We start from the raw sequence: 24,683 nt of genomic DNA on the forward strand, positions 1-24,683 counted from the left end.
GCACGTTGGAGAGAGGTGGTGAGGATGAGGATGAGGTGATCGGGTGCTTTTTACATGCAAATATGCCAAAAGTAAGTAGGTAGAAATATGCATTCTGGAGAGGCAGGGAGGAGAAGATACATACTTTAGTTCCTGAGAGTTGGCTGCCATCAGTGATTTAAGGGTCTTGTCAGCCAGCGGACATCCAGACACACTGAGGAAGGGAATAGTAATAATAACCGCTGAATAATCATAATTGTAAGGGAATATTGGCAATCGTTCTTTTGATCCCTACAGGCGGTGACGGTACAAGACTATCTGCAGGCTGATGCTAATGAGAGAGCAATTAATTACGGTACCTCCGATGCGATGCATAATTCCCCGTCACGTGGCCGCTGCCGTCACAGCCCGGGGTCGGACAGCTGCGGGAGGGCACAAAACATTTTAATACACAGATTACGCCACTTCCCACAGACCTGCCCCACCCCCTCCCCTCCGCCCCCCCAGCTCAGCTCTTTACTAGACCAGGAGGAGACGCTTCCCATGGGCATTAACAGAGAGGGAGGAGGAGTTAGTAGACGTTTAGTAAGAAAGACGTCATGTTGGTTTCACGGCGTCTGCTAGTGTCAGTGCAGGTACAAAGCTAAAGGAGGTCCTCTGCAGAACATGCACTCCAACTACCACAGATTGGTTCAATTGACTTTTGTCACGGGAGGTAAAACTCACTTTTGACACATTTCCTCTCCGCATGAACCTGCAGACATACCAGTCATGCACAAGACCATCGTCAAGAGGCTCGCTTACAGTAATGGAGCAGCTTTTTGGCATGTAAAAAAATGAATGAAAACATGATCATGACCATTACTAGGACCTTCAAAGAGAAACTATTTAAACATATAATAAGATGGTTGCATGGGCGTGCACTTTTTAAGAATGTTCTAATTGGAATATCCTCTGCAGTGGACATTTGTTTTTACTCCATGTGTTTATTTATTCAAAATAAATCATCTTATGCACAACTGCTGAAAAAAATCTATTCACATCCGAATCAGAATTTTTTCTCTGTTCTAATTCTAAATGAATAATTTTCAAAAATCTATTTTTTTTTTAATAGAGTATATTTTCAAAAAAACATTCTTTTAGATCAGGGTTGTCAAAGTCAAGGCCCGCGGGCCAATTCCGGCCGGCGAATTAATTATTTCTGGCCCCCGGGATGATATTTGATTAGTATTAGAGCCGGCCCGCAGGCCACAGCCACCTGCTGCTGTTTTGCACGCACCAATACTCCATCAGTGTTGGTGCTAGGAATTTTCAAAATGGGGTCCCAGGGACCCCGTCAAGTCATAAAAATGGGGTCCCACAGTCAATTTTCGGGTCCCACTTTTTAGTAACCATTCTGAAAACAAATGATTAAGGTTGTCATAATTCTGACTTAATTCGTTAAAAAAAATTTAATACAAAAGAAAATACATTTTTATGCATATGTAAATGTATTCAGTTATAAACATTCATTAATTTTCTTCTTTCCTTCATGGATCTAGACTTTACTGCTGCCGGTATTTTTTCTATATTTTTATTGTAATATTTTCAGAATGTGTTTGTTCTATTTTTGGCCAAAGTAAGACAAAGAAAACAATCTGAAGTTGTCTTAATTTTTTAGTTTTAATGCCATGATTTTAATAGTCTGGCCCACATGTGCACATATTTTCCTCCCTGTGGCCCCTGAGCTAAAATGAGTTTAACACCCCTGTTTTAGATCATCTCAGCAGCCAAGAGCTTTTGTAAACTGCAACCTGTTTTGAAGGACTTTTATTATAATTTTTAATTCAAATATTATATTGCAAGAATTGTGTTGATGTGAGTGAGTTGTTGTGAGACACAAATTTGCTTTTGTGTCTTTTAATATGTAGCACTTTGAGATGTGATGTCAAATGAAAAGTGTATTATCAATAAAAGTTATTATTATCATTATCATTACAAATGTCCACTGCAGTGGACGCTGCTTCTCAGGAGGTTTTGTGTCCTCTGAGCACAAAATTTGACACAAATCTATTATCACCCTCACCCCTGAGAGAAACGGCTAAGGCTAAGGATTGAACAATATGTTTTGCAATGTTGTGATATGGCGATACAGTAGTCTCGACGCACGTCAACGTTTGCGGCTTCACTACATTGCTACATTTGTTTTTGATTTTTAAAATCATATTATGTGTATTTCTGGTCTAAATAACCGTAAGCAGAAATGAGCTAAATGAACTACAAATATCAATACTGCAGTAGTATTGGCCACTAGATGAGCCCATGGCTCCTAAAGTCAGTACAGTATACGTCTTATTTTCTATTATTATGTCTACTATACTTTAATTAAACAAGTGTAAAAAGTGACTATGTGGTTATTTCATGTTTAGAGGGCTTTAATAACATTATAAAAATACATTTAGTCATAAAATGTTTTCTTTTTTTGTCTAGCCATGAAAATATTCGATTTATAATTAAAAATGTTTATTTTTCCGAAAGTAATTAACCACACTCAGGCCTGGAAACAATTAAAAGCGCTAAACAAGGGTTGAAAAAAATGCAGCCTAAATTTTTATATAATGATACACATTGCAGCTTAACGATATATATTACAATATATTGTTTGCTATATAAATAACAACAGAACGATTTCAAAACAGGTGACAAAGGTTCCTAATTTAGCTGCTGACATATGTTGTAACATATTTAATCATTTCCAGTTGTATCATTTTGTCAAAACTATTATTCTACTTATTAATACTGTTAATAAGTAAATAATTAATGTTGTAACATAGTTCTTTCTACACTTCTGTTAAAATGTATTCAGGACTTATTCCTCTGCTGTTTGGATACTTTACATTAGTTTTGAGAGATACTACAAGTTTGGGTATCGATCCAATACCAAGTGGTTACAGTATTGATCAAACCAATGCTGATACTGATACCTAAAATGTTTAAGATCATTGAATGATTCAAATTTTAATCACAATTTTAATAAGACAAATCACAGGATGGCAGTGAAACAATAACAATTGAATATTAGATTTATTTCCATATTCCCTTTTATTACATACACTATTATGAGCAAAATAAAGTCAATAGTGCAAAATAACTAAACATAAGTCAAGTTTACTTTGGTTATTGCCCTTAAACGTTCATACAGTATTTTCTGAGGTGTAAACAATAACAAAAACATAAAAAAACTATTGTGTAAAATTAAAAATTATTGATTTATTCATGGTAGTGTTAGTGACCAGATACTGAAACTATACCGTACATAGTATCATTACTGTCGATACTTAAAAAGAAGTGCAAAATATATCACCTAGGATATTTGTATCCCTTTACAGTGTGTAGCATAGCTTATTTAGCTATTCCTCGTCCTCTAGTGATAGGTGATAAACTTGGAAGGAACTTACTTGATTTCCAGGCATTGAGGCAAGGATTAGTTAGCTGCTAACCGGCTAGCAAGGACGTTACAACGTTCGTTTGTCGTTTGTCGCTATCAAATTCACAGGACACAGCTGAAATGTGTCATCAATGTGCATTACCACAATATAATGATAGTATTTAAAGCTCTACTGTCTACCAAATTCATATCGTACTGTGTATAGTCTATATCGTGCAACCTTACATGACAGTAATAATTGATTGGACAGACGGCATTAAAAATTATGTAATTCAAAACATCTGTTTCCATTTATTGCAACTGTACAGAAAGTAGATCAAGTAAAAAAAAAAGTGCTATACAATTCAGAATCAGAATCAGAAATACTTTATTAATCCCCGAGGGGAAATTAAAATGTTCAATTGTCGACTTTTTCTAGACAGGTAACAGTACAGCAACACTACAATCGTCCCAAAATGTGACTTTAAAAAAATAATAATTATGGAACAAAATCGATATCTAGACTTTAAAAATCTATTTTATATCAGTAGAAAAAATATCGCAATATATTGCCGTATCAATATTTTTGGCACCTTCCACCGCAAGCCTCGCTACACATCTTAAAATGGCCTGGAGCACTGCCATCTGTCAGCCACAGACATGGGCGTTGTAAGTTTGGTTGTTTTTCTTCAACGACGAAGCTAACCTAGCAGGATGTCGTTGTTAAAATGTAATGTTAGCATCTAGCTTACATGGTTATGCTAGTGTTGCTAACGTTTCTTTCCTCCTGTCCCACCCTCTAATGCACGGGTGTCAAACTCGAGGCCTGGGGGCCAAATCTGGCCCGCCACATTATTTCATGTAGCCCGCGAAAGCCTGGAAATATTATGCGTTAATAAAATGCTTAATCTTATCTTATTAAATATATTTGTTCTTTCCCTTTTGACAGTAAAAATCATGTACTGCATGCAATTGCATATCTTTTCAAAATCAATATTTTAAAGCAATTTTATTTGGTACACGGTGTAATGATAAGTGTGAACAGTAGATGGCAATCAAACATAAGATATATGTGTAGACTGCAATATGATGGCAATATGACTCAAGTAAACAACACCAACATTTTATGTTCCATTGAAAATAAAGAACATTACACACGGCGCTCAAAGATCTATCAAAATGTTTTAGTACGACTTTGGTAAGTTATGAAGCCGCACCGCTTGATGGATTGTCGGCGCATTAAACATACGGGTATTAATATGGTGTGTGTGTATATAAGGTAACACATATTATCTGGCGTTTCCCAATATTATGCAAAAGCAACTTTTGTTACCTTCCGGTACCTGCCGATCTGTATTTGGGACCTGCATAAGTCCTGAAAAATTGCGCAGGTACGCCTTTGTAGTTGATAAGCTTCTTCTTTTTCTCTATCTTCTTATTATCAAAATCTAAATATTATATTAACATGTATTCCAAAAATATTTTTTGTTAAAATAAAGATAAATACTGTACTTAAATATCTGCTTGACCTATGATTTCAAAATAAATTATCAATCAAATTGTAGACTGTAAAAGTTTTTATCCATATACAGGTATAGTAAAACACTAAAACATTTAAAAAAAACAACATTAAAACAACACGATTTTACGGTAAAAAAAAAAAACTGGCAGCTCTGTTGCTTGAATTTTACTGCTAAAAACAGTGGTATTGTTTTTCTATTCCATTTATTAATTTTTTTTATATGCTGTAAAAAACCCACTGCTTTTACTTTAAAATTCTGGTGACTGAGCCGCCAGTTTTTAAAGTAAAATGTAAATGTTTTTTTTGCTTTGTTATAGTGTAAAAAGTGGCTAGCTTGCATATAACACAAACACATCTTATTAGGATTACAGCTACAGTCACACAGCAGAACTTAAGTAAAAGCACGTTGGTCTAAATTCCAGCATCGAGGTTAAATGGTGGCCTAATCTCTGACCTTAAAAAAGACGCGTGTAAAATAGTATATAATGGCCTCTTTAACTACTACTATGTGCACTGCCTGATTACACCCACCAGAGGCGCTGTTGCTTCATTTGCAACAAGTTTTCTGTCTAATGTTGGGAAGCATTATCAGGAGCTCAGAGAGATTTTCTCATCTTATTAACAATAATATTTTAAGACTACGAATGCATGAAAAGTGAGACCACATTCTCCAAAGTCGCATGACGTACCTCAAAAGCTCCTTCTTTGAATCTCGTAGCAACATCTTAGCCTTGGAGCTCATCATGCCCGCCTCGCCTTGATCACCCTCCATGTTGACATGATCGAAATCTTCCTGCTTGAAAGACACAAAGACAAAACCATATATCCAAATTGTCTGGCGACAAGCCGCGCTGACCTAAAAGTCACTAATTAATGAAAGTCGCCCGTTTAATACTCTTAAAAGACAAACCCCGGGGTGAGAGTGCAAAGCAAAGAGATTATGCTCAAGGATACTTATACGCTAGCAAAGCATACATCCATTTAAATGTAATCCACGTGGTATTTATATGATGATGTGCAGCCATGACGTATGGATTTCCTCTTTCTCTACAGACAAGTCACCAGATGTTATAGAAAGCGGGTCACATGAGCTAACCCCTCTTATAAACAACAAACGAATGCCACCTGGGAAATTAAAAGAAAATAAAAGCCTTAAAACCCAGATTAAGAAACATTTAGGCCAATGAGCATTGTGGAAGTTTAGTGGGCGCTCTGTAATGGCTTTGTTTCTACTGGCACTATTTCTATTGGCCCTATTATTATCTTTGTTTTTGTTTTTGGCTGACTTAGAAGACTACAGAAGGACTAAATTATATATATATAAAAAAAAAACTAGGGCTGTCTAAATTTTAAAAAAATATACCATGTATCAATGCAGATTACTCACAAAATGTATTTTGACCCCACATGATACTTTCCTTTAACTGTGGATGGTTACCTAAAGGGTTGTGATAGGTCAGGGATCAGACTGGAAGATGACTCAATTTTTAAATGCTTTTAAATCTTAACTGAGAGCATTTGAAGGAGCCTCAATTATCTGTAACTGTTTTACTTGATATCCATCCTGTCATTTTAATGTGTAATGTGAATGTCATTTTATGTGTACCTTTGCTGCCTCTTGGCCAGGACTCCCTTGAAAAAGAGGTTTTTAATCTCAATGGGATTTTTTTCCTGGATAAATAAAGGTTAAATAAAAAATTTAAAAAACATTTCACTGCATACATCAGTGCAAAGTCGAGTGAGGAGACACCAACTTGTGTGCTTGCTGGTGAATTTCACTTCAAAATACATTTAAATAAACCATTTATATGAACAAATAAATTATGTATGTTTAGTAAAACATCAAAAAAAGGTTTGTGCATGACATTCTGACAATAAAATAGTATTTGTGTCAAATATTGGGGTATTTTTTGGGGGCAATTTAATTTATGCAAGCAAGCTTTTGACTGTGATTGATCATAATTATTAATCACAATTCAAAAGTGTGACTGTTTGGAGTTAAAAAAAATTCCTCAGACTAAAAAAACGTACTGTGGTACATTTTTTGGAATCATGCTTTATCGAAACAGAGCACAGTCTACCAAGTCAAAGTCCTTAACAAAATGATATGAAGGAAAAAGAACAAAGAAAAAAATTATTAAAAGTAAAAAATGACAAAAAATAAATAAATAAATTAAAAAAAAAAAAAAAATATATATATATATATATATATATATATATATATATATTTGAGAGGTGTCCTTTTTGTATAATATTAATAATAATAATAATAATAATAGGAGCGTAACGACATTGTAAATATTGCTATAATGCGGTTTCAAAGTCTTTACAATAATTCCGTGACGCATGGACATCAACAAAAACTTGTTGTGTAGTTTTTTTCTGCCGCTTTAGTGTTGGCCAGGTCAGAAAAAAAAAATATTTGAGGTGTCCTTTATTTTATACAACATTAATAATAGTAATAATAGGAGTGTAACGATATTGTAAATATCTTTACAAAATTGACGCATGACAGTATCAACAAAAACTTGTTGTGTAGTTTTTTTCTGGCGCTTTAGCGTTGCCAGGTCTGGGGAAAAAAACTACACCTCCCAGAATCCTCTGCGCAGCACGGGGTTTGACACGGTGGAGACGTGTAACGCCGTAAACAGGAAGGGAAGCGGGTTTGTAGTATTTGTAGGAATTGTTTTTATGGAAATTTCCTGAAAAATCCATCCATAAATGTTTGAGTTATGTTGCTGACAAAAAGTCAAAGAAACTCTGGCGAAAACACAAACTATTTGGTGGAGGTACGAAAGTCTGCGTTCTGCAATGCAAAGCGCGCCACGTTCGTCTCGAGCGTTCTAAGGCGATACGGTTCCAGCCAGTCACTTCGCACCGCATAGAGGGAAATCACCAAAAAATATATATATATATTGCGGGACATAGGAGGAAACTGAAGAGCTACTTGATAAATCCACAATTCGTCCATCCATTTTCCATCCCTTGTCTCTCTGGATGTCACAGGGGGACCTGGACCCTATCCAGCTGCACACCCTGGACTAGTCACTGGTCACCACTTCATAAACCATCACCCAGAAAATATATTTGAAACCAGCGAAGCAAAACATCAGTTTGGGAGGTATTTATATTATTAAAAGTTAAATTGTTAGTTGAGTTTTCTGAGAAACAGCATTTTCCAAACTGATACAGTGCAATAATAAACCTTTTAAAAATGATCGCATGTTCTTAAAAAGTGTGAATAGAGCATTTAAAAAAATAAAATTGCACTTGTTTCAAAATACCAGTGTATTTTTTTTAAGTGAATTTAAATTATGTAAGTAAGTAATTTACTGTGATCAATCATGAATTATCCAAATTCAGAAGTGTAATTAATTTTATTTAAAAAAGTAATAAAAAAAAAAAAAAATGTATGTATATTTAAATGACAAATTGGTACGAAGAAAAAAAATATATATATATAAAAAATAAATATATATATTTTGTTGCATTGAAATAAAAAATTATTAAACACATATTAGAGGGAAAAACTTTATTTTGTCTAATAATTACTAAATAATAATATATATATTTATATATATTCTTTTTTTTTTTACAGATAAATTGTTATAATTCATTAAAATACTGCATTATGATAAATATCTGTCACTTTCTGTTCTTCAATGCTTCATTGAGGAGCGGCATCAATTATTATTTTTTTATTTATTAATTTTTTTGCATGGCATCAATTAGAGTAGACGGTTTGAGCACTCTTTGTCTATGCTCAATAGGTTGTGCAAGTGTACCTAATGAAGAGTCCAGTTAGAGCAGAGGTGTCAAACTTGTATTTGTTGAGGGGCTACATCACAATTATGGCTGCCTTCAGAGGGCCGCTTGTAACTGTGAGTATATATGAAAATAAACGCGTAATAACCTTGTCACACAATTTGCATACCTCATTGTCGTGTAAAACGTGCGCTTTGCTGAAGTTGACGTGGACGGGGCTGTCCCAGCTGTCCCTCTCACACAGTGGATGGTAGAAGGTGGGGCCGATCAGCATGCTGCCCCCTTTGGCCACCGCAAACTCTGCAGACGGCGGCGTTTCGTTCGAAGGTGTCTTTGTTTGAGCTTTTGAGTTTTCCTTATTTTTCTTCATACTCAGGTCCAGGGTGCCGTTTTCATCCACCTCTATGTTTATGTCCTGGAGGCAAAGAGGGTGTCAGTCTTCATTAAATCCAACTGTTAAATATGTTAAAAATGTATAATTTAAATACTTTGAGGGTAAAAATAAGTAACTTGAGGGTGTAGTAATTACACAGAAGTTGGCGTAAATAAAGCATTAAGAGAGAATGTGACAGCAGCGATATGCTAAACACAACTCCTCTGTAAACATCTTCATTTTCAAGCAACAACAAAGTATTTAAATAATGCACACACACTGCATCTCAGGCTAGACAAAATGACAAAGTAAGCCAGCATTAATTCGACTGAACACACACACACACACACAAAGAGAGGAATAATCACTTGTGTGTAGTTTTTTTTACAGTGACAGCTGTGTCATGTGTTTTCTAGGACACACAAGCAAGTTGGCAGCAGAGAGGGGTGTTAGGGGGTACTGTCGCTACTTCTAGGTCAGCATTATTAAAGCAAGACAAAAAAATTAAAGGCTTTCATGTGGCATACAGGATTTTTTTGTGTATTGTTCAGTGACTCATAAAGCTGTTTTGTGGCATTAAAAGTTCAGGCATGGGAAATTTCTGCAAAAACACGCATTTTTTAACTTTAATTTTTGCGTCAATATATCACGTCCACGTTTTTTAAATGAAATATCAATAAAAAAATATAATGTGAAGAAAATGTTGGTATTTTGGTTATTCTAAGAATTTTAACAGGCCATGGAAGTGTTAAGATACAAGTAAGCTAGGCGCAAGTGAGGTTGTGAGCTAATAGGACCAACATGGCGAATATAATATGTTCATGACACAGTTTTCAACCTTTCGCCTCAGTGAGTCAGTCTGTTGGCAAAACTTGCTCCTCTGTCACTTTTGTTGTCACTTCCGTTATGTCTTTTGTGGTTTCAAGTTGTGTTGCAGCTTTATGTTATTGGTTTGTGGCGTTTGTATGTGTTGTGGCGTTGGTAGAGCGACCGTGCCAGCAACAGGAGGGTTCCAGTTTCGATCCCCGCTTTCGCCATCCTAGACACAGCCGTTGTGTCTTTGGGCAAGACACTTCACTCACCCGCTCCCAGTGCCACCCACACTGGCTTAAATGTAACTTAGATAATGGGTTTCACTATGTTAAGTGCTTTGAGTCACTAGAGAAAAGCGCTACATATAATTCACTTCACTTCACTTTGCAATCGTGCAGTAGCTGAAAGTTGTTGTGTTGTGGCTTTATAATATTCTTTTGTGGTGTAGGTATCCGCCACAGACGGGCAGACAGACTTAAGTGACGTTCAACATCCTTATCAATAAAAGTGTGATGGTAGTATGCGAGGATGTGAGCTCATTGTAAACGAAGGACAAACATGGTGAAATTTAACTGGAAGTCTGATGTTACAAAATTTGATGCAGACGTTAAAACTCCCTGCCGCTGTTCTTGGCTGGAAAATGCTGCTGCTAAAACACAACTTCCGTATTTTCTGGACTATAAGGCTCACTTAAAATATATTTTTTTTCTCAAAACTCGACAATGCGCGCTATAACCCGGTGCACCTAATGTACGAAAATAATTCTGGTTACGCTTACCGACTTCGAAGCAATTTTATTTGGTACATGGTGTAATGATAAGTGTGACCAGTAGATGGCAGTCAAACATAAGAGATACGTGTAGACCGCACTATGATGGCAATATGACTCAAGTAAACAACACCAACATTTTTTATGTTCCATGGAAAATATAGAACATTACACACGGCGCTCAAAAATCTATCAAAATGTTTTAGTACAACTTTGGTAAGCTATGAAGCTGCACTGCTTAATGGATTGTCGGCGCATTAAACATACAAGTATTATTATGGTGTGTGTATAAGGAAAGACATATTATCTGGCGTTTTGTTTTGCAATTACATGCAAAAGTAACTTTTGTTACCTTCTGGTACCTGCTGATCTGTATTTGGGATCTGCATAAGTCCTGAAAATTTGTGCACATCCACCTTTGTAGTCCATGCCGACACCGTAGTCGATAAGCTTCTTCTTTTCCTCTATCTTCTTGTTATGGGACATTCATCCTCCGCTGTTGCCATTTATAATATAAAGTAGTGTAAAGTTCTTACTTATATCTGTCAGTGAACTCGCCATGAAAGCGCTAAAACATACCGGTGTAGTGAGTTTACATTATTCACCCAATTATTAGAGAGTTCCGGTCGGATGGTTTTTCAGGGGACACATTTCCGGCCCTGTTGTTGTTTCCGGATGAGGAGATGCTGCTCCATTTTTGATCTAAGTAAAGTCTGAATGTCATTAAAACAGTTAGCTCCATCTTTTGACACTTCTTCCACTCCCGTCCTTGCACGCTATACCGCTACAACAAAGATGACGGGGAGAAGACGCTGTCAAAGGTGAGCCACGTAAATAAGACCGCCCACAAAACGGCGCATACGGAAGCGACGGTCAGAAAACGGCTTGAAGATGATCTGTAAAACACTATCTATGCAACATTTTGACCAAAGAACCACCATCACATGTTATGTAGACCACAAGGTAATGTTTTCCATTTACAAAAAAATTATAATAATATGACTCCTTTAATGCGCCCTATAATCTGATGTGCCTTACATACAAAAAAGATCAAAAATAGACCATTCATCGGCAGTGCGCCTTATAATCTGGTGCGCCCTATTGTCCAGAAAATACGGTAAGTCTTGTGTTTAACAAGATTGACAAACCTGGCTTTGCGAAATGTAAGATTTGTCGCAAGGAAATAAATGATGGGAAACGTGGTCGTGTCGCAATGGAAGATCATGTTACTGGACCGAAACACAAGGAGTGAGTTCACATTTAGAAGACAAACTATGCATGACCAGGTAAAGGCATAATCATTTCATGAGGTCTCCTAAGCATGCTAATTTATCATTTATAATACATCCATCCATCCATCCATTTTCTACCACTTGTCCCTTTTGGGGTTGCGGGGGGTGCTGGAGCCTATAAACTGAAATTTGAACTGCAAAATTAAGACAGTTGCATTATTTGTCTTTTGGTGTATCTTCTATTAGATGTTTTAGATGTATGGACTTTATTAAATATGAAACGGTGTGGAAATTGAGACTTTAATTATTATTAGGATACACTTAAAACATTTGTTTTACAAATATTTTTCCCACCTTTCAGTGATGCATGTCTATTACCTTAGCTTAGTGATTCTTGAACTGTACTACGCGTACCAAAGAATCACTTAATTAAATATCCAAACAGTGGTATAGTGGCCAAAATATAAAGTATACTTGTTAAATAACACCTCTGCCTTGTTTTAATGAATAGTTAGGCCTACAATGATACTGTATATTAATGTTGGTCAATATGGTGGTACTTGGAGAGCCAAGTACCACCATAAGGTGGCTGTTTGAGAGACACTACCTTAGCTGATTATGTAATCACTCAAACTTTTTATATTCATTGATATATATTCATACATATTATATAGCTATATTGGTGATGTTAATTTAGTGTAAATTTGTTGACGGTGGTGGATTTTATCATTATTTTGTCCTTATCAACTTAAAAAATACAAATTTATGTGGTGCATTACATGTAAATGAGAATTAATCTAATGGTAAAATATATTGTATTACATGCACCCAATTTCAGGAAGTAGTCTTGATTTTCTAAATTTTCTTTTGGGGTTTGCGGGCAGCGCTTTGTGCTGTTCGAAATATTTCTCAATTTTTCTTAAAGGGTGCTCACATCCCTAAAAGTTAAACCAAAATAATTTCCCATGAAGGAAATAATTAGCAAATATAATTGTATACATTATGTTTTCTTCAAAAGTCAATAAAAAATAAGATACAATAATATTTTATTGTCCTATAATGTTGATATGAAATTCCCTCAAACCTTTGACATTTTATCCCAATAATACACATTATTTCTTAGAAAATTATGATTTTTTTTTTTGTAACAATACAACCTTTACAAGATAATTAAAGAGCCCATATGTTTTTGAGTGTGTTTTATGTAAGAGTTAATAATGTAGATAAATCAAATTTTAAAAAATTCTTAATAAATCACATTATTTCTTTGACTATTATGATTTTTTTCTTGTAACATTAAAACTTTTAAGAAAATAATTACAGACCCCGTATGTTATGTGTTTTGTGCAAGAGTTAATTACAATATAACATAGGTCAATACGTTGAAATTTTATTCTCCTTAAATGACAACAATTTATTTTCTATAACATTTTCTAAAAAATATTAAACATTGTAAATTATTTCTTCAACGATTGGGATTTTTTTTTCATTGTAATATTGCAACTTTATACTCAATATATACAATATTATCCATATTGGTGTAGTATTACTCTAGACTCTTTTAGAGCACGGCTTAAAACTCACCTTTTTACCGCAGATGACTTTTAATTTATGTTTTCATTGTGAGTCTTAAATGTTTAGTTTAGATTCCTTTGTGTGTCTCAGTCTCTGTTTTTTTTTGTTTTTTTGTTTCTCCACTCGGGCTGCGCTGATGTAACAGTTGGTTGGTGGGGCGCATAATAAATGAAAATAACATAACATAACATAACATTACAATTTTGATGCCATTTTATTCTAAATATTATACCTTAATTATCAGAGTTAGACTTGTTTCTCTATTCTCATAAATTACATTTTTTTGTCATGAAATTAACACTGTTTTCATGCTAAACATTAAACAAATGGTTGTAACTTTTCAACTAAAATTAACTCATTATTCTGTTAAAATGATGACATGTTTCACTTAATACTCTGACTGGATTTTTTAATAAAAGTTTTTTTACTATCTCATAATATCACAAATTTATATGCATATTTAAATTTTTTCTCGTAATGTTACTGCTTTACAGTGACAAAAAACACTTGTCAAAATATTACAACTTTTTCCCCCAACATTTCGACTATACTCATGATTATTTTAAATGAATAGGAGCTTTGTACTGTATCTGCATAACAAATTTGTGTTTGTATTTGTTTCAAAAGGTCCCAAGAAATGCCTCAAACACGAATACATTAAGTCACGTGGTAATAAAGCAATAAAAGCTATTTTGCAGCGTACCGTATTCCACAATGTACCGTACATATGCAGATATGCTGAAGCATATAACACTCTAAATATGGCTGCTCTTTGATGCCACCCTTCTTCCCTCAGCAGACAGGAAAGCTGTTTATTTTTTTATTTTGTGCATCTCCAGACAGACAACTAAGCTGTAAATGCGAACAGATGATCAACTTGCTAACACTGTTTTATTCATTTAATTCAGTGGGCCGTTACCTGGTAGCGGGCCACGTTCTCAGCTCAGCAGGCTGGAGGGGGGGAGATAAGTGTGCGTGCGGTGTAGGTGTGCACAAACCTTGAATCATCCTATAGAGTATGCAAGACGCAGAGTGTGACGGACGTTACGCAAGCGCTACTTGGAGCAAAGTGTGTGAATGCAACTTTCTTGTGCACTTTTTGGTGTAGACACACTAAGTCACTCTTGGATCATTAAGCTGATAACTGTTCTCCGCCATTCGCAGCACGCGGGATGCTCTTTTTGACAACACTTCAAACATTTCAATGTGAAAAGACCACATATTTAAAGGCAGCTTGAGTGGCTGTAATACGCAACCAAAGTCCGCTTCTCCTTTTAATAGCATTACACCCACTTTTCATGTGTGTACATTAAAGCTTCACACGCTTCCTTTTGCTTCACTCTCTTTGCCAAATCTTTTGATGTCTTCCCTTTTTATACACAAATCAGAGTTGCTTTAAAAGTGACCACATTAAATCCCTCTCCAAGTGGTCTGATTTGATTACCTTAGTAGAGGTTGCCAAGGGCCGGTCGGCCACACACTCGTCACTCTCCCGGTAGCGAGTGGAGAGGTTAAGGATGGCGGCGGTTGCGGTTGCGGTTGCGGTTGCGGTTGCGGTTGCAGCGGCGGCTTGAAGGCAGTCTTTTTTTTTTAAATGACTAGGTGGGCTGCGCTGACCAGAGGTGGGCAAGTGGCCACCTGGAGCGGCGAGGAAGCCAGGATAATGCTGGGGTGCTGAAAAAAACAAAAACAAATAGATTGTGAATAATGCAGACGTGAAGACACCAGGTGTTCCAATCAAATGTAATAATGAGACAATGGAAGGGGGGGGGGGAATGTTATAATGTCTTTTTGTTAACATGCAGCTGCATAAAGAATTATAAAGCACAATTTTACACATCATAAAAACTATCTGCCTACTATTTATAATTATCTATTATTATCACCCAGTATTTGAAGCAAAATGTTAGAACTCCTCAATAATCAACTACTGAAAACTGCAACTGTAATGACAAATGCATGATTGTAGATGACCACAATGTACCCACTAGACATCTTCAGGGTTTTCTTTATAAAAAAATAAATAAAAATTACAAATTTAAACCCACAAAATCAGGAGTTATATTTGTATATCTTTGACACAAGTATTGTAAGAAATTGTGTTTATAGGTTGTGTTTTTGTAATAATGTATTAGCTTTCTACCTTGATTATTAGATATTTTTTCTCAGTTCACAGTATTATTTAAAGTATTCATATTAAAGTAATTAATTTCAATTATATTTATATCTATGTAATATGATTGTAGAGCTAATTTGCACAGTATGCCATAAAGGGTGTGGCTCCTATTGGAACCTTAATTAGCGGACCAATAAAGTTCCATTTAATGTATTTTCAGTATTTTGCTACATTTTTGATGAATGTTGCATGTCTGCAAAATCAGTAAATATAAATAATTTAAAATTTTCATTTTTTTTTTTTTTTTAGTCTTGTCACTCTTTCTTTCATTTCCGACTCAAAAATGCACTCTATTAATAATGATTTTTTTTTTTAAAGTTTACGGCTCAGTTTGGGCATAAATATATTCTTCACACTAAATAATTGTATCACTAATGTGGCGGAGAAATGAACATAAATCAGATTATTCAATTTTATTTGTGGCCGTGTGTTTCTGTAAGTTAACTCTTCTAACCCTGAAGCACTGCTCACAAAAGCAGGATCATTTGTCAAAACATGCACCCCAACTATGTTTCTTGTGCTCTATTTTTTCTGACAAATACACCAGCACTGCCAGACATTGACTTGAAATTTCTCACACAGCTCAAACGCTCTTAAAAAAAACAGACTGTAACTTTGGGGTGTTTCAACGAATCACCACCAAACTCGATACACACTTTAGTGGACTGACTGGCACAGGTGTGTAAAATTTGAGCAGGATGGAATGAAAAAACATGGCCGCAACAAAGCAAAACGTTGACTGTGTATATAAGCATACTTGATCTATGATTACAAAAAGTGAGTATTATCATATTTGTAGGGTAGTATTTTGTGTTCAGATTGTTTTATGTCCTTATTTTTATTCTACTTTCATTTATACTTTTTATATGCCTTTATACATTTTATTCATATTATTTGCATTTTTTTTTCTGTACTGTTAAAATGCTCTTCTGCTGCAAAGTTTTTAGGTGAGGGAAAATTTTAAAATAGTCATGTCGCTGCCAAACAAAGCACGGGGGATATGGCACCACTATTTTGACTGTTTACAATAAAAAACAAAGTCAAAAGGGGGGTTCAAAAAATGGATTCACATCCAAATTACAATTCTTATTTACACTGATTAAAATGTATTCATAATTTTAATAAATGAATATAAAATATTTATTATATAATAAATATTATATAATTTTTTTCTAATGATCAATTTTTTTAAACACGTTTTTTGTCATATGTCATAAGTCAGCAGCCAAAAGGACCTCTTGTAACCTGTAACATGTTTTGAAAGGTTCTATTATCATTTTCATACCAAATTATACATTGCAAGAATTTACTAGAAAATCGTGTTAAATTGAGAATCGATTGATCACCCCAAGGATCCAAATTGAATTGTTGTAAGATTCCTATCCCTAATAGTAAATATTTCTGAATAATTCCCACCAATAGAGTAATATTGCGAGTGTGCAGGTGTACCTAATATTGTGACCAAGTGAATCAATGTAATTATTTTATTTATATAATTTATTTTTAACCGTGTCTGGACAAAAATCACGGTGACGACTTCAAGTTATATAGTTAGACAATGTTTTTTTTTTTTTTTAAAGTTAAATTTAGGTACTTTTGGAAAGGGCGGAGCATGGTTTCATTTCCAATGTAGGAACGTTTACAAAATCGAACAACTTGCAGACAGACAAATAAAAGTGATTGTGGAGCAAAATTTACTCCCAAGCATATCCAATACATAATATCTAGACCAGGTGTTCTAAACCTTCTTGACTTAGGGGCCCAAGTTTTCCACCACAGAAGGGCCTGGGACCCACTCAAATATTAGCACTGAATTAGTAATCTTACTCTTTATTTTAATGGTATTCAATAATTATATCTAACGTACTTATAGTTTACAACAGAGGTGTCAAACTCATTTTCTTTGAGGGCCACATCGCAGAGGGCCGCTTTTTAAAAATTAACTTACATTATGCATGCGTGTAATAACTTGTGATTAATCATGATTAATTGAAATGCATAGGCATTTGATTATTAGATTTTTTTATGTATAACTTGCTTTAAAATCATAAATAAAGGTGACAAGCAGATATTTATAAATAATAAATGGGTTATACTTGTATAGCGCTTTTCTACCTTCAAGGTACTCAAAGCGCTTTGACAGTATTTCCACATTCACCCATTCACACACACATTCACAAACTGATGGCGGGAGCTGCCATGCAAGGCGCTAACCAGCAGCCATCAGGAGCAAGGGTGAAGTGTCTTGCCCAAGGACACAACGGATGTGACTAGGATGGTAGAAGGTGGGGATTGAACCCCAGTAACCAGCAACCCTCCGATTGCTGGCACGGCCACTCTACCAACTTCGCCACGCCGCCCCCTTTAACTTTAATTCATTTGTTTTTATCTCACAAAAATAGTTTTGCAATACAGTATATAATAATAATACAAATAATGCTTTTTTTTTGGTCAAAATTGAAAGAACGAATGCATTTAGTAAAAAAAAAATTGTTTTATTGAAACTCATTTTTTCCAGGCTTTCGTGGGCCACATAGAATGATGTGGCGGGCCAGAGCTGGCCCCCGGGCCTTGACTTTGACCCCTGTGTTTTACAACCTCGTCAAACGATATAAGAGCAAGCTTGCGGCCCGACAATGGACCGCAGTGTTTCTATGGTTAAGAAACACTGATCCAGACCACAAGGAAGTGTTTAAATGAAGATTGAAATCATCACAGGTCCCCTTTAAAAAAAGAACTATAATAACGAGCAAGTCTTTTGAACGGCTCTTTGAAAGGAACGGCTCCCTTCAAAGAGCCGTACGACATCATCTCCTGAATTACTTTTGGACCTACATTCAGGATAGAGAGCCACTTCCTGCTCGTGGCCGCTCCCGTTCAGAGGCTGCTTCCCAAAGACCTGCGCATCAAAGCTGGCGTAATCAAAGCGGATCCTGCTGTACTTGTCCATGTCCTTTGTCAGGCCGCTCTGCAGGGCGGCCGCCGGGTGAGCGAGGCGGTAGTTCAGCTGGCTCACGTCGAATTTCTTCCCCAGCCCCATGGCTCTATGAGGGCACACAGAAGACATCAGTAAGAAGAAGGGACGACGTAGTCCAGCATTGTTTTGGAACAGTGTTTTTGTACACATAGTCTGGGATTTGATGTTGTCAATGCGCAGCCAGGTTGCCAGACTAATTAATATAGTAGGAGTGGGCATGCTGCCCGTGAGAAATCCAGCGGGAACAAAGAGTTCTGCTCTTTTATCATCTCTAATAGAGTGGAACTCAACAACAACGCTAGTGAATTCAACAGGGATCGCTCAATAAATAAAACACTCTTCAAAATAATAGTGTTTTATCACTTTTTTGCAGAAGTTGCAGAACACCCCCCACCGCCACCCACTTCTTCCTCCAATCCAGACTTTTTCGATGCTAATTATTCTCCAGCCCGCCATGATGACATTAAACGCTGGCTGGCATACCTCGGTGAGCGATAGGGCGTTTGTCTGCTTTTCAGGATCTCGTCCTGAGGTTTGGAGATTTTCACCGCAGCGGCGATGGGGCAGCCCGACAGACTGGGAAGGGAATCAAACACCTTTTTAGCTCGTCCGCCAACAAAGAGCCTCATAATGGCGCTCTCTCTGGAGCAAAATGATGATGATTATCGTTATTTACCTCCGGTGGGTGCTGCGATTGCTATTGACGTGGCCTCGTCCCGTGCATCCGGGGGTGGGACACTTGAGGACGTTCTCGTGCATGGCCAGGACTGAGAGAGAGAGAGAGAGAGGGGAGAAATATGTAAATGAGCTATTTGGTCATTTGGATGTTTAAGATGGACCGGACCCTAAACGCTTCACAATTTTTTCCCCTAATTGGTTTATGTAGGTTTGGTCCGAAAACAAATTTTGCTGGACAATATATTGCTGATAAATTATATTATTGTCTACATTATTTTGAAACAAATTAAACACTAATTTTAATCAAAATATATAATAATGATAATGTGTTCCTTTCAAACGCAATACATTTTGATTTCTTATTAGTATTTTTTAATATTGCCATTTATTTTTTTATTTTGTTTTTTATTTACCATTTTTATTGGGAAGTCCATCCGTCCATCCATCCATTTCCTACCGCTTGTCCCTTTCGGGGTCGAGGGGGGTGCTGGAGCCTATCTCAGCTGCATTCGGGCGGAAGGCGGGTCAAGAACTTTTAATTATCCTAAATAAGTAAACAATCTTAAAAATAAAATCTCAATCTCTGTTTGCAAAAATGACAGTAAACGTTAAACATGTTGAAGTGCAGAAATTAGGTTGTGTACTTGTTGTCTTTTCACTTTTCAACAAATCAGGCATACTTGCTCGTTCGTCCAAGTTGGGCTCATCTTGCTCACTCTTTTGATGCTGAAACATTCTCAGTAAAATGTTTTCCTCTTAATTTTTGTTACTTTGCAATGCTTCTCACAAACGACTGGCGAGGCTATTTTTGTGCATCTTGTGTGTGTATGCCTACGCCAACAGAGACAAAGATTGTGAATGACTGACAAGAAGGTTCACACCGTTCATTCATTTCTACTAATGAATAAACGCGCTCAGGTGGTGAGAGCCATTCACTGAGTGAACCCTCTTGTAACCTGTTTGAGTAGCAAGAGACGAAGAAAAGAAACACACACAAACACAGTCATTTATGGATGACGGCGTGTTTTCAAGTTCATTTTCATTTATCGTTCGATTATTGATTTGTTGATTATCAGCCCAGGCTGAGGTTTATTGACTAATTTCCAATTTGACACCAACTGACATACAATATACTAAAACCAAAATGATGACGACACATATATAAAACAGTACAACATATACAAAAAGCACATCACACACAAACTAGAGGTGGGTGGAATAATACATTTTTAGATGCATCGCAATTCAGACACGAAATACAATCGATTAGTAAACGTCAATAACCAATGGCCAGCTTCTTTAATATCGGGCACTGATGGTCCAGTTTTGCACACATATTCATTAATTTAATAAATGTGGGAATTAATTTAACTGTTCCCTTTCCAAATTAATATGTTTTTTTTAAGTTGCAAGTGATAAACGCTTAATTAGTGAAACAAAAATAATTGTAAAATCACTATACATAAACTAAAGAAGCATCACTAATCGATTTTTAATCGAATCGTAGCTCCTGAATCGTAATTGTATCGAATCGTGAGGTGCACAAAGATTCCTACCTCTAACACAAACCCTCACACATCTATACACCTCATTTCACAATCCCATTCGATCAATCAATTAAATATATGTACATGTATCTATATATATACATATGTATGTATTATACTCATCATAAATTTTTCGGTCACTATCACCTTTTCTGGTGGTTTATAGTAAAGATACAAGCATTTTTAATGACATACACCCTAAAATATGTGGGGTTAAAAAATAACCCAATTTCAACCCAACTGCTGGTTCAGAAAAAGACGAACCCCTTATTTGAGTTATTTTAACTCAACATTTTGGATTAATTTTTTCAACCAAACTTTTGCGTTGAATTATTTAACCAAAAAGTTGAGTTATGATAACTTAATGTTGGGTTATTCAATCCCAACCAATCTATTGGGTTGAATTATTTAACCCAAAAGTTGAGTTATGCTAACTCAATGTCGGGTGATTGAAAATAAAGTTAATGAGATTAATCCATAATAAAATTCCCTTCAAGAAAAAAGTCACTTTTAAATTTAAAAAACCCTTTTACTGAAAAATGCGTTACTCGTTGAAAAACAACCCAAAAATGGTTCATAATTTTGAAAACCCAGAAATTGAGTTAAAATAATACCCTTATAAACCAAAAAATGGATTGCTCTTCATAGAAATAAATCCCAACATTTAATACAACACTAGCAACTAATAAATCAGGTTATCAAAAATAACCCAGCATTTTTTAGTGTGTAGGCTTTAAAACCTTTCAGCATTTGTGCTGCAAAACCATTTTTTTGCTGTAATTCTGTACATTTTTTGCTGTAGTTCTGTACATTTTGTTGTAAAAAACAAGCCAATTATGTTATGCAGTCTTAAAATGTGGTTCATTTGACAACATGCTACACAAGTATGTGACAATAAATAGCATTAATATCTATAATGTTCTTGCTTTCGTCAGCTTTGTGAAATTTATATCGACACCGTACTGTACTAAAAAAAATTATGACAGCAATAGAGAGCAAAAAAGAGGTGAAAATAGGTGTGTCAATTAGTCATATTCATCAAAACTAATTGTTGGTTCCTAATTGCAATGATGCACATACTGTATGTATAAAAATATATTACGGCGTGGTGCAGAGAAAGTGTCTGCAATGTAAACAGCTTGACTTAGTGCAAAGAAAAGCGTCTGATTACATTCTTCAAAACAAAGGCGTCGTTAAAGGTCCGCTCTGTATGCTTAGAAACTTCTTTTCTCTCTACGCACCAATTAGTTGGCATGGAGTTGTCTATTTTTTTTTTTTCAATGGCATAGCAAACTCGACCCTTTGATTCACTAAACACTGCCTCCACTCGGAGAGCATACGCCTTTTTTTCCCTCTTCTGCGGAAAGTTAATTACTTTTCCTGTTGCTTTTGTAACATTACGCTTTAATGTTGGAATGTTTGTTGAGAGTTTTGTTGAAATGTCTTAACAATCGCCAAGAGGGGAAAAACACTTCAATGCACATAAGAGAAAGAGAGAGAGAGAGAAATCCTTTAAGTTACTTCTTAAAATTATGATGCACATGTTGTAATTCGACGTTGAAGCTAAGAGGATTGAAATGACTGCAGCAATTAAAACTTTGTGTGTCAAATATGTTCACTCAATAGTCACAACGATAGGTACGCTATCTAATGGGATCCAATATAAATGTCTTCCTTTACCAAAGACCATATTGATCACTTACATTCAGGTTTACAATAAGTATGCAAATGATGGCTTTGCCTCTTATAGATGCCACACTTGAATAAATAAATGCTGTACCTCAAATAAAAAAACAGCTGATGGCTGAGAGTACTTTAATATTTCTGATAACACTATGTGTCATTGGTCTTTAAAACCAAACACACTGCAACAACAACTTTACAGACACTATGTAATCATGTTTTTAAATTGTAATCATAAAAACAATATCAATAAATAATCAAATATACATAATATAAAAATACACATTAAATTGGGGACGATTCACACGATTAATTTGATTTGAAAAAAGCTTCAGTTTATATTCTGTGGACTCGATTAATCCTTTAATGAGTATAACTAATACAAATGGATCAAATCTAGACCGCAATGGGTGCTTTTAAATATGCAGACATAGAGTCCGCACAGCCCTGAGAGTGCACATGAGAGCCGTGTGTCGCAGCAAACAGTGTAGAGCTTTTAGTCGTTTAAAGTTTTTTAAATGCACACATTTTAAAAGTTCAATTCAAAGTTGATGATTTATTAGAACAAAATCAAGGTTATAGCCGGCAGAAATGTTTTGGTTATTTCAACTGTTTTCCCTAAAATACACAGAGGTTGTGAAGGGCCACTAAATCTGATTACTCGATTAATCGCTCGATTACCAAAATAATCAATAGCTCCAACTATCCGTGCATCCATCCATCCATTTTCTACATAATAAATACTATTTTTTTTTACAGTTGTCATACCATGACACAAAGCTGCTATGCATTTCAGTATTGATACATTTTTGAATGACGTATATATTGTAAATTAATATATCATTTAGGATTATACTAATAGTGTAAAATCAATTGTACTATATTGATATGAGTAATATAAATATATAGATTAATATTTTATTTGTGGGGATTTTTTTTTTAATAAAATCAAAAAATTATTTTAGAACCTTCCCATGATAAATGTCTAACCCTAATAGACACCTGGTACTCTCTGCAGTTGAGTAATAAATAATATGAAACATTGAAAATTAGACTACATCTACAAAAATAAATGAATTGTTCATTCTGTAACGCTGCTGTAAAACTAAGCCTTATGATCAATGCCAAGTGTACCAAATAAAGGGATCAATGCAATAAATTAATATATTATTTACACACTCACTCTCTGGCGGCACTCTGACTTTGTGGGGACACCCAGACAAACTCCTGTGGTGGGGGTACAAGCCAGTCACATGACCGGTGCCGTCGCAGCCCGGATTGGGACACTTGATGTCCCGCTTGTCTGTCCGCAGAGAGTCTGTGGAAACATGAAAACATGTTTAAGCGCTTTTATACACACAATGGAACAGTAGGAAATCAAGCCCTCATATTGTACATGAGCCAAAAAGAGATTGAAATATTATGATATGTGAAAGCCAGACACTTCTTTTTTCATAAAATATATGTATTAATCTGTGATTTTAGTTAAGGCTGTAGTTGAACACAGAGCATTGACTTCTTAATGGCCGTCCATGGAAAGATTACACGGAGGATTACACATTTAGCTACGGTCATTTGAAGAATCAGAGGCAAACATGAGAGGTACTTTAGCAGGATTTAAGACTTATGGTCATGGTTAAATATCCACTTGATTCCTATCAAAATCCAATATTCTGAGTAGTTGCAATTCCATCAGACATATTTTTTTCTATTTCTTTATCTTTTTTATCCTATTTTATGTACTTGTTGCCAAAATGTTTTAGTAGCAAAAAGGACGTCTTGTTCTGTGAATCTTCCTTTTTTTTTTTACATTCTCTCTCTGTTTTGTGAGTGCACAAACATTTAAATCACAATTGGTTTCTAATCACTTTTTCCTTTATATGTTTAAACATCATATTTGGTACGTGTGGATATTAGACCTCAGATTTTTTTAACCCCGCAGTGAGAAAAGTTTGCATTTTTTATTGATATCCGTTTCCACAGCAGCGCACATCCGACTTCTGGCAACAAATAGGTTTTTGGACAAATGAGGATTCGCAACCTTATCTTTTTGAAGCTCAATGGAGGATGAACTACTTCTTATAGAAGCGAGCACAAAGAAGAGGGTGAGACGTTGGAGCAGACAGAAGGTGTAGCTGCTAATGTGGAATTTGGAGCCATGCTATTTCGACATAAATGGCGTGCTTAC

At 35.5% G+C, this 24,683-nt stretch overlaps 1 protein-coding gene across 7 annotated transcripts in view; it reads right to left on the reverse strand.

Moving 5' to 3' along the window:
• st18 (ST18 C2H2C-type zinc finger transcription factor) overlaps positions 1-24,683 on the reverse strand; it is a 141,000-nt gene that overhangs the window by 10,908 nt on the left and 105,409 nt on the right. For 5 of the 7 annotated variants that reach the window (XM_062022523.1, XM_062022521.1, XM_062022522.1 and 2 more), the window contains 9 exons: positions 23,679-23,813; positions 19,264-19,354; positions 19,071-19,163; positions 18,446-18,654; positions 14,879-15,108; positions 8,842-9,087; positions 5,597-5,703; positions 339-401; positions 125-193 (listed from right to left, as the gene is read on the reverse strand). In XM_062022523.1, the coding sequence (XP_061878507.1) occupies positions 125-193; positions 339-401; positions 5,597-5,703; positions 8,842-9,087; positions 14,879-15,108; positions 18,446-18,654; positions 19,071-19,163; positions 19,264-19,354; positions 23,679-23,813 (1,243 nt within the window). The remainder of the gene's footprint in view (positions 1-124; positions 194-338; positions 402-5,596; positions 5,704-8,841; positions 9,088-14,878; positions 15,109-18,445; positions 18,655-19,070; positions 19,164-19,263; positions 19,355-23,678; positions 23,814-24,683) is intronic. The other 2 variants (XM_062022526.1, XM_062022525.1) reach the window with 1 other exon arrangement.

This window comes from Entelurus aequoreus, linkage group LG16 (assembly GCF_033978785.1).
Source record: "Entelurus aequoreus isolate RoL-2023_Sb linkage group LG16, RoL_Eaeq_v1.1, whole genome shotgun sequence".
NCBI classification, from domain to species: Eukaryota; Metazoa; Chordata; class Actinopteri; order Syngnathiformes; family Syngnathidae; genus Entelurus; species Entelurus aequoreus.